The sequence below is a fragment of the Arachis stenosperma genome, chromosome 5, assembly GCF_014773155.1.
Source record: "Arachis stenosperma cultivar V10309 chromosome 5, arast.V10309.gnm1.PFL2, whole genome shotgun sequence".
In the NCBI taxonomy this organism is placed as follows: Eukaryota; Viridiplantae; Streptophyta; class Magnoliopsida; order Fabales; family Fabaceae; genus Arachis; species Arachis stenosperma.
In genome coordinates this window covers 22,703,597-22,714,355 of record NC_080381.1, presented here as the reverse complement: position 1 = coordinate 22,714,355, position 10,759 = coordinate 22,703,597, and the positions used below count along the sequence as shown (strand labels likewise).

Here is a 10,759-nt window from a genome sequence, read left to right as displayed (position 1 = left end):
GCGTTTGCGTGGCTTGTTGTTTGTTTGTGATGGGGAGGTCTGAGGTGCCTTAACTCCAACCAACGCCTTCCAATTTCCAACCCTTCACGTCTGGCCAAACATTGCCGTGTCTATAGTGTCAATTGACACCTCAACCGTACACGTGTCACAAACTGATAAGGTAATCGGTCACCCTCTTTCTGTTGCGTGAATAAGGCGGACACCTCTTTATGCTATAAAGGAACGTCCAGACCCTATTGTTTTTTCACAATTCTCATTTTCATTCTCTCTCTGTTTGTCCGAAATCCTTCAAGGTACCTTCCTCCTCTTTCTCTTTGCTTTTGATTCTGGTTCCCTTTAGTTAGTAATGTGTAATTCAATAGACTCAACGAATGATGAACCAGTAAGTGGTGAGCCAAAACTTATCATACTGCAAGCATGGCTTTGCCATTCCTACCTTTAGTTACATCTGTAGGGTTTTGGCATTTCTTCTTAAGCGCCAATATGATCGGTTTTAGATTCGTTATATTATGTCTTTTGTTGCCTCGTTCCTCGGAAATTTTCTCTAGATCTGTTTATACTGCAATGATTTATGATATTTAATTGTTAAATCTGATCGGTTTTGATCACGCTTTTATACTGCAATTTTTAGTTGTTCTCTGAAAGATCGAAGGCCTTTGTTTCGGATCGTAAATTTTCTGAAAAAATCTGAGATCAATTGTACCAATTTTGGTTATAGGTTTTTTTTTTTTTTTTTATCCGTTGTTGATCCTGATTCATCTGTTTATGACGATGCGAATTTTAATGGATGTTTCCTTAACTAGTTTCTTATTTAATTGTTGTTAACGATGATGCAGATGCAAATCTTCGTGAAGACCCTCACTGGAAAGACCATCACTCTCGAGGTCGAGAGTTCCGACACCATCGATAACGTCAAGGCAAAAATTCAAGATAAGGAAGGTATCCCACCGGATCAGCAACGTCTGATCTTCGCCGGAAAGCAACTCGAGGACGGCCGCACCTTGGCCGACTACAACATCCAGAAGGAATCCACCCTCCACCTCGTTCTCCGTCTCCGTGGTGGTATGCAGATCTTCGTTAAGACCCTCACCGGCAAGACCATCACCCTCGAGGTTGAAAGCTCCGACACCATTGACAACGTCAAGGCTAAAATCCAGGATAAGGAGGGTATTCCACCGGACCAGCAGAGGTTGATCTTCGCCGGGAAGCAGCTTGAGGACGGCCGCACCTTGGCAGACTACAACATCCAGAAGGAGTCAACCCTTCATCTTGTACTCCGTCTACGTGGTGGCATGCAGATCTTTGTTAAGACCCTTACCGGAAAGACAATTACCCTTGAGGTGGAGAGCTCTGACACAATCGATAATGTCAAGGCCAAAATCCAAGACAAGGAGGGCATTCCCCCGGACCAGCAGAGATTGATCTTCGCCGGTAAGCAGCTCGAGGATGGCCGCACTCTTGCAGACTACAACATCCAAAAGGAGTCTACCCTCCATCTTGTCTTGCGTCTCCGTGGTGGTATGCAGATTTTCGTGAAGACCCTCACCGGGAAAACTATCACTCTTGAGGTGGAGAGCTCTGACACCATTGATAATGTCAAAGCTAAGATCCAAGACAAGGAAGGTATCCCCCCGGACCAGCAGAGGTTGATCTTTGCTGGAAAGCAGCTTGAAGATGGGCGCACCTTGGCCGACTACAATATCCAGAAGGAGTCCACCCTTCATCTTGTCCTCCGTCTTAGGGGAGGCATGCAGATTTTTGTTAAGACTTTGACTGGGAAGACCATTACCCTTGAGGTGGAGAGCTCCGACACCATTGACAATGTCAAAGCCAAGATTCAGGACAAGGAGGGGATCCCCCCGGACCAGCAGAGGTTGATCTTCGCCGGGAAGCAGTTGGAAGATGGAAGGACCCTTGCTGATTACAATATTCAGAAGGAGTCCACTCTTCACCTTGTGCTTCGTCTCCGTGGTGGATTTTAAGTGGATGAATTGCAATTTGTTGTTTCCTCAATATTATGTTTCTAAATTTCTGAACTTGTTGAATGCGTCTGGGTCCTTAGCCCTTTAAATAAATTTCGTTATTTATCTTTTGATTGTTATTAAAAAAATACTACTGTTTTTAATTGCACTCTGTGTTTTACCTTTATAAAAGTTGGTACCTTGGTTAATGCTGTGTTGATTCTATTATGTAGTTTGTGTTTGTATATTTGAATTGTGTCTCGAAAGGGCTTTTGTTGCTGTAGATTGTTGAATTATACTTGGTCATATGATGATATTAAATATGTATGGTTGATGGCTATGGATGTTTAAATTCATTCAGGATATTTTAGATAAGCCGAGCATCGGTTTGGTTGACGTCTCAGGGAAGACAAGGCCTATCGATTTTGGGAAAGGCATTGCCCATTGCTGTTCCCTGCTTTCTTTAAATTTTTGTCATACTACTTACATAAAACCATGTGAAGGCATGCTTCGATTGATTGCCAAGACAGTCGTAGTTTACCATTTCTCAATGCTCAATGATTGGGTTAGAGAATTGATGTTAAGAAAATAGGCGTTATGAATCAGTATTGCATATGCAAACAGTGCTCTGGTGCATGTTAGTTTCAGAGGTGAAAAAGCGGGTTCTAGTTTCCAGACTTGAGCAAATTAAATGGGTTGAAATTGTTTATTTAGCGACTAATCTTTATTTCTAACTATGGAGCCAGCTGATGAAAAGAGATTTAGCATTTTTCTTATTCAGCTATGATAACGAACTGAATGAATGAATATAATCTCTTAAATGCCGATGGCATACGAAGTGGGTGCACATACATTACGCGCAAAGAAAGGAAGTGTAAAAGGAATTAATCCCAGGGGCTCAAAGAACACTCTTCTGGAAGGGTTGGATAGCGTTCAGAATCGTTGCAGTAGTCATAGATGACGAGGTTCCTCCGAACCCAAGCATAATCCTTCTTCTGATCATCGGAGAGGTGCCAGGCAGAGTATTGATCCCACCAATTGTCGGTGGTGGTTGATACACATGCAGGATATGGATCTTTCCATTGGCAGCCGTCGACGCTGAAGTCCTTGTATGATGACACAAAGGGTGCTAGTTTCCAGTTCGTCTTCTCCAGTCCTCCTCTTGTGGCCCAGTCATCTGCGTTCCATATGCTCGAGAACAAGTACATGGGCTTCTCATTCGGGAAGAAATTGTTTTCCTTCCCATTGTTCTTGAACACCCTTATGGGCACTCTATCCACGAAAAACCTGTTTTGCAATTCGTTTTGAACCTCAGTGACCTCTTCTCAATTGAAATTTGTATTGTATACTCAAAGAATGAACTTACACAATTTGGTGGTTGTTCCAGAGAATCGAATAGGTGTGGTAGTCCTCAGTTGGATCGAACCAAAGCATGTGCCTCATCTCACGGCCTCCAGTTCCATTCTTGTATACATTTGTCTGAATCAAGAACGGCTGCCCTGTTCTGTTCCCCAAGAACTCAAAGTCCAGCTCATCTCTTTCTGGCCCTGCCCCGTTCTCCGAGCACATCTGCCACCAATCATATTATATCATACCATATAATAAATATAACACATTATCTATCCTCCTTTCATCATACACTTACATAGTAAGCTGTGACAACTCCAGCAGAGTCACCTGCCACCAATTTCAGCTTCATACTGAACCACCCGAATCTGTATCGCTGCTTTGTTTGAAATCCACATCCTACCAATTCAAACCCAATGCTTCAAAGTTACAATAATAATGAATAAAAGCATTGAATAATATTAGCATTTGGTATTACCTGTGTCTTTGTCAAGTGAGAGATACCAGATCTGCCCATCCTTGGAGGTACTAAAATGGTCTTCAGACCACATTATGCTGAAATTATCTTCAAAGGATCCTTTGGACACAGCTGCTTCAGCTATGACTACGAGAAGAAGGATCACGCCCAATGATGATGAAGCTTTTGCTTCCATTCTCACCATGTATTTTGGACGCACAAGAGAATGAATGGAGCTTAGGTTCGTGCTTGCTTGATCCCTCAAACCGAGATGGGGATGTTCATTTAATGATCAGAATATGAACATGATTTCGGCCACATCCAGTTGTATTATTATGTATTATGTATTATGTATTCTCAAGTGCTTTCCTATGTATTATGTATTATTATGTATTATGTATTATTATGTATTATGAAATGCAATTATAATGATTTCAAGTGCTTTTCTATTTGAGGTCTCATTCATTTTGTATCAAATATCAATATTGGTATTTTATACATATAAAATGGATTGGTTATAGTAATTTGTGAAATAACATAAAATTAGTGTGGGATATTAAATTTCATGATTTTTTGTTATAAAAAGGGGCATTTATAATTTTTAACCTCTTATGAATATTATACAAAAAATCACTCAATGTATTCTATATTTTGAAAAGATTAAATAGCGTGCAGTAAGAAATTATCTTAAAATTTTTAAAAAGATTTTATTGCTATTTTTCGATTTTAATTAATATACTTTTATATAAACATTGATATTTATTAAATTTATAATTTTTTTATATGAAAGTTGTGAAGCATTTTAGGTAATTGCTTTGTAAAAAAGATAATTTAAATTTAAATAATAATATTTGTTAAAATATATGTTTTTTCCTTTAAAAATTATCAATTAAATATGTATTATCTATCTTAAATTAGAAATCACTAAACAAAATTATTAAATAATCAGGTTGAATATTAATTAGTATATCTATATACTAAGTAAATTATTTTTTCTCACAAATATGTAATAATCTTTTTGTGGCTAATTTTTTTTTTATATAGAAATTATTGTTGTATTATTCTCGGTTATGAAAAAGTGATGTATTTTAATTTAATACAAAGATAATTACAAATAGGAGGATTCGATTTGTTGATTTAAAAATTAAAAAAAAAATTCACAAATTAGAGGATAAGTTTTTTAAAAGTCACAAAATCCAAAGATGGGTTTTGCATTTTAAACATTTAAAAAAAATTAAAATTTACAAATTCAACTTTTCGATTTGTGATATGTTATTAACAAACACTATTATAAAAAAACACTATTATAAATCTCTCTTTATACAAGTAAATAATTTATAAATATAATAAAATAGATTCTATAGATAACTCGCGCAAAGCGCGGGTTCTACACTAGTTATGTATTATGTATTATGTATTCTCATATGCTTCCTCACCTCTTTTTGGACCCAGGGCTCAATGTACCAAACTGCCCCTCCATGCATTTTCCTCACCCCTCCACTGCCCATACCGTTACCATGCCATATGTTAAAACTAGAACTTCTCTATCACTATAACATGTCCTCCTTTGGTAATTTGAAGAGAATTTATTTATAATTTAAAAACAACGTCTGAAACTGAAACCCTAATCTCCTAACAATTTATTTACCTTTTACCAACTTTATCCTTTGTATATGTTATTGTATTATTTATAAAGTTTTTGTTATTTCTATTTATATGAGGTCTATTTTCTATTATTTATTATTGTTATTTTTTCAAACTATTTGTTTGACATTATACACTTTTATAATTGTGATTTTTGTGTATTATATTTGTTATTATCTTTTTATAATATAATTTATTAATTTTATTAGGTAAAGTAAATTAAACAAAAAATTAACTGTAAATAATAATAATAGTAAAAAATTATAATATACTAAAAAACGAGTACCAAAAATACTAAAAATATATTATATAAAAAGATCATCAAGAACTTTTATATTTGTTTCAATCACTATAAAGTAAATATTTAATTTTTTTATTATTTTCAATATTCTCTTTTATAATTGTAATTTTTGTATACTATGTTTTAGTGTAATTTTTTATAATATAGATTATAATTCCATTAAAAAAGATAAATTAAATAAAAAATTAATCATAGATAATAATAAAATCATAAATGTTGAATTTTAAATTAATATTAAGAATAAGATTATTGATAGTACTATAATAAGAGTACGATGTAAAAAATATTAAAGTAACATTTAATACTTAGAAAATGTAGCATATTTGATTAAATATTCTTTTATATATATATATATAATTTATATTTTTTATTTTTATTTAAAAATATATTTTATCTATTTTTATATGTTATTTTTATTTTAGTAAATAAATATTAATTTTATTATAAAATTAACTAATAAAATGTATTTAAATATCTAAATTAAAATAACAGAATAATATAAAAAAAATTTTAAGTTGATGTCTATTTTAGTAATTTTTTATTTAAAAGTGATTTTGAATGGTATAAGCCAAACAATATTTATTTTATTATAATCTATTTTGATACAAAAATTAACAAACATAAATCACTTTAATACAAATTTATTTTTGATCAAAATCAAGTTTGCAAAATTAATTTTATGCAAACTTCCGTTTACAAACTGTAATCCAAACACACATTTAGTAACTGGAGATTGATAACCGACAAGGGCATATTGGTCAGTGGAAAATACAATAATGCAACCTGGAATAATAGCTAATTTAAAATGAATGTGGGACCAGTGGCCAGGCTGCATTGCAGTGGTTTTTCTAGGCTAGCAGGTGGGTCCTTTCATTACGAGGAAGAACGTGACCACACTTTCTTTGGTCTTCAACATGTTATATACTAATACTAAATACTAATAGCAAATTGGGTGCAGAGGGAAAATTAATTTATAAATGGATCACGCAAACACTAATGAAACGTGATGTCCTAAGTAAGTCTAAAGTTATTACTTGCAAACTTAACCTTGCTACTAGAATTAGAATACCCATTCTAACGTGTTGCAGTTAATAAGATATCATTTGAATTCTGAAACATCGTTTCAATGATCATCTAAGAACACTTCAAAATATAACTCTTGCATTCACAACTCACAAGTTAAATACAAATGAATTTTGTTTTTATCTAACATTATAAATTAAAGTCCCGCTCAATCTACTTTTGCGATATTTAAGCCTTGGTTAATAACAATATGCTTTATTGATAGGAGTCAAAAGCAAAAGAGATATTGCGTATCTATAATCGCTATTTGCTACTAACTTTAAATGGATATTGTTTCCTAAACCGGTGCATAATTAATCCATCAAACAACGGTTATTACGGGAAATTAAAGCAGTGAGAAACAAAACCTACTTTAGTTTATGATAATGATTATTGATCAACGAAAATAAGGATGACCAACATGCTACCAGCCTACACACCTGGTCCGATAAAAAAAAAATGCAGAAAATGGCATGGGGAATAAGCATTTGTTCAAAACGAGAGGATGCATGTGACAACATGCTGGGGTATCTTTCACAAACTAATAATAAAGCAGGATCTCTTGACGAGAATGCTTTCTATAAAAATTACTCGAGCATGTGTAAGCCTATAAGGTACTAGTCTCTGTAATGCAACTGTCAATTACCCAATACCCAGGCAATTACAATGTTTTCCTTTCATAGTGAGTTTGTATTAATTGTTTGATTTTGAATATGAGATTCCCGTGGAAAGGCTTTGTTATTCAAAGCGTGCAAATGAGAAGCAAGGACAAGAGTATTGCCAAGTGGGTTAAAAGGATAAAAGTTTTGATAAATGTTTTAAGTAGGAAACTTTATGTCATCTGATAGTTTGGCCGAGTGGTCTAAGGCGCCAGATTTAGGCTCTGGTCCAAAAGGGCGTGGGTTCAAATCCCACAGCTGTCATGAAATTTTAATAGTTGATGTCCATTTTAGTAATAATATTTATGGGCTATACCTTCACATGTTGGGCCAGGGTCTCCAAACAAAGAGTGGGAAAAAAAACCAAAATAAAAGAATATACCAAAAGGAGCTATAGAGTTCTTTAACCATTCAGCCAAAAATTAAAAAAAAAAAACAAAGGGGAAGCAGGGGGATTATGTGTGGAATATTCGAATTTTATAAATATAAGGAGCCTTACTAATTAGTTACTAAACTTAATTAAAATTATAATCAAATTCTTAAAAATGGAATGTTTCAAATAATAGAAAAGATAAATCGTATATTTTAAATAAGAGAAAAGATAGATGGTCCATTTATCATGTTAACACGTTTACTTTAAAAGTACGTTAACATGTTCATAAGTGTACCGTTAAACTTTTAAATTGCTCACTGTTCTATTAATAAGGTTATCTTAAATTGACTCTTAATAAAATTATCAAACCAATCAATCTATCTTCATTGAGTTCTTTCTAAATTTTATTTTAAATTTTTATGTACTCCAATTCTAAGTAAGAAATAAAATTTTTATATACTCTCGTACAATAAACAAAATTTCATAAATTTAAAATTTCAAAAATTATATTTAATTATTTCGTTTAAAAATCTGAAATATTGTTTATTGTATGAGAGTACATAAAAATTTATTTGTTGCATGAGAGTAAATAAAAAATTTAAAATATAATTTAAATAACCGTATTATTTTATTGGACAAAATTATCTCATTTACCATTTAAACGAAATAAAAAAAGATATTTATTTTGCTAAATATTTTTAAAATTATTTATTTTAATAATTCTTATATTTATTAAAATTAAAAATTCTACAAACAACAAAGTTTTTTAAAAATCAAGTATACAAAATAATTTTACACTCCACAAATAAAAAGAAAATCCGCAAGACAGGAAACATAATATCGAAATGAAAAACTCTAGGGAGCCAATGGCCTAAGCGTACAATGTGTACAATAGAGGTTTAAGAAGTATTAGAGATATGACCATTAGTGTTATATTGTCCTGTCAGGTTACGCTTTTGGGATGAGTGGTTTCAGATATGGTATTAGAGTTCTAGATTTGAAAGGTCAAGAGTTCGATCCAGTTTAATTTTTTATTGAGATGTTTATTATCCTTGGTATCGGATGGTTATTCTAGCTAGTATGGTGATGTTCATTTTATTCATGGACCAAAAATTTAGCCCATTGTACACATTGTACACTTAAGCCATTGGCTCCCTAGCACTACCCTATCTAAATTAAGAGTGATGAAATTTGATTTGAAAAACATATGAAAATATCTTAAAAAAGTAGAGAGGGAGAGCAGATACGGAAACATAGAAGCTTTCCAACCGTTCAAATTCTATCTTGATCACTCAAAAATCAAAAAGCATAGAGTGCTTGCTAGATTTTTCCATTCAGATATTTGATATTTCACTCATTCACTGACCCCACCGCCACTCCCATTTCTCCATATAAACCCCACCAGCTCCCAACACTCCTTCGTCTCAGTGTCCATCGTCATCTTCTTCTTACCACTATTCTTAATTAATTAATTCCCTTCCAATGGCAGCCATGGCCACCACCACCGCCCTCTCCTCAAACCTCATCAAGGCCTCCGCCTTCCACGGCACACCGGTCGCCACTTCCAGAGTCACTCCCATCAAATCCCAACAGCAGCACAGCCAAACAATCTCCATGTCCATGGCCACACCCCCTTACGACCTCCAATCCTTCAAGTTCCAACCCATCAAGGAGTCCATCGTCGCACGCGAGATGACCCGCCGCTACATGACAGACATGATCACGTACGCAGACACCGACGTCATCGTGGTTGGTGCCGGCTCCGCTGGCCTCTCCTGTGCGTACGAGCTCAGCAAGAACCCCTCCATCCGCGTCGCCATCATCGAGCAATCCGTCAGCCCCGGCGGTGGGGCATGGCTCGGCGGCCAGCTCTTCTCCGCCATGGTGGTTCGCAAGCCTGCCCACCGCTTCCTGGACGAGTTGGAGGTGGCATACGACGAGCAAGAGGACTACGTTGTCATAAAGCACGCGGCGCTGTTCACTTCCACCATCATGAGCAAGCTGCTGGCGAGGCCCAACGTGAAGCTGTTCAACGCCGTGGCGGCAGAGGATCTGATTGTGAAAGGAGGGAGAGTTGGTGGAGTTGTCACAAACTGGGCTCTGGTGTCGATGAACCATGACACACAGTCGTGCATGGACCCGAACGTGATGGAGGCAAAGGTTGTGGTGAGCTCGTGCGGGCACGACGGGCCTTTCGGCGCCACCGGGGTTAAGAGGCTGAAGAGCATCGGCATGATTGACAGCGTGCCCGGAATGAAGGCCCTTGACATGAACACCGCAGAGGATGCCATTGTTAGGCTCACCAGGGAGATTGTGCCTGGCATGATTGTCACCGGCATGGAAGTTGCTGAGATTGATGGTGCCCCCAGAATGGTAATTTCACTATTATTATTATTATTATTATTATTATTATTATTATTATTATTATTGCTTATTGAGAAATGAGAATGCATGCATGGAATATGAATATGAATTTCTTTTGCAGGGTCCAACATTCGGAGCAATGATGATATCAGGGCAGAAGGCAGCTCATTTGGCGTTGAAAGCATTGGGAAAGAGCAATGCCATCGATGGGACTTGTGGACTTGAAATTGAAGAACCCCAATTTGTTTTGGCCTCTGCTGATACTGAGGACATTGTTGATGCCTGAAGTTTTCTATTCAACTTAGGATTTTCTTTTTCTTTTCCTTTTTTTCTTCTGTTTTTCCTACCTACGATTTGCATTTGGGAATAAATAAAGTAAAATGTGAACGAAAAATATTAAGTGTGTGTTTGGATTACAGTTTGCAACCGAGAATTTGAATAAAATTGAAAAGTAAGTTTGTGTTAAGTGATTTATGTTTGGCAATATTTATATCAAAATGGATTATAGTAAAATAAATGTTGTTTGGATTACACTATTCAAAATCACTTTTAAATACAAAATTATTAAAATAGACATCAACTTAAATAATT

The 10,759-nt window shown here is 35.1% G+C and overlaps 3 protein-coding genes and 1 non-coding gene across 4 annotated transcripts; 3 read left to right on the top strand and 1 right to left on the bottom strand.

Moving 5' to 3' along the window:
* Positions 1–76: 76 nt before the first annotated feature.
* LOC130981791 (polyubiquitin) lies at positions 77–2,170 on the top strand. The gene is made up of 2 exons (XM_057905495.1): positions 77–293; positions 837–2,170. The coding sequence occupies exon 2, from the start codon at positions 837–839 to the stop codon at positions 1,980–1,982; it is 1,146 nt and encodes a 381-aa protein (XP_057761478.1). The 5' UTR covers positions 77–293; the 3' UTR covers positions 1,983–2,170.
* A 469-nt stretch (positions 2,171–2,639) lies between these two features.
* Positions 2,640–4,035, bottom strand: LOC130981792 (probable xyloglucan endotransglucosylase/hydrolase protein 8). Its single transcript, XM_057905496.1, has 4 exons — positions 3,787–4,035; positions 3,607–3,707; positions 3,328–3,530; positions 2,640–3,248 (listed from the first exon to the last, which is right to left on the bottom strand). Exons 1-4 carry the CDS (start codon positions 3,968–3,970, stop codon positions 2,846–2,848), a joined length of 891 nt encoding a protein of 296 aa, XP_057761479.1. The 5' UTR covers positions 3,971–4,035; the 3' UTR covers positions 2,640–2,845.
* A 3,580-nt stretch (positions 4,036–7,615) lies between these two features.
* TRNAL-UAG (transfer RNA leucine (anticodon UAG)) lies at positions 7,616–7,695 on the top strand. Its single transcript has one exon. It is a non-coding gene; the product is annotated as a tRNA-Leu (tRNA).
* A 1,516-nt stretch (positions 7,696–9,211) lies between these two features.
* On the top strand, positions 9,212–10,634 carry LOC130981707 (thiamine thiazole synthase 2, chloroplastic-like). Its single transcript, XM_057905356.1, has 2 exons — positions 9,212–10,177; positions 10,290–10,634. Exons 1-2 carry the CDS (start codon positions 9,287–9,289, stop codon positions 10,452–10,454), a joined length of 1,056 nt encoding a protein of 351 aa, XP_057761339.1. The 5' UTR covers positions 9,212–9,286; the 3' UTR covers positions 10,455–10,634.
* Positions 10,635–10,759: the final 125 nt, after the last annotated feature.

Coding starts and splice junctions, on each gene's coding strand:
- LOC130981792 (XM_057905496.1), bottom strand. CDS start 3,970: ATGGTGAGAATGGAAGCAAAAGCTTCATCATCATTGGGCGTGATCCTT. Junction 3,708..3,786: donor CTCACTTGACAAAGACACAG/GTAATACCAAAT, acceptor TTGAATTGGTAG/GATGTGGATTTCAAACAAAG. Junction 3,531..3,606: donor GAGTTGTCACAGCTTACTAT/GTAAGTGTATGA, acceptor GATTGGTGGCAG/ATGTGCTCGGAGAACGGGGC.
- LOC130981791 (XM_057905495.1), top strand. CDS start 837: ATGCAAATCTTCGTGAAGACCCTCACTGGAAAGACCATCACTCTCGAG.
- LOC130981707 (XM_057905356.1), top strand. CDS start 9,287: ATGGCAGCCATGGCCACCACCACCGCCCTCTCCTCAAACCTCATCAAG. Junction 10,178..10,289: donor TTGATGGTGCCCCCAGAATG/GTAATTTCACTA, acceptor TTTCTTTTGCAG/GGTCCAACATTCGGAGCAAT.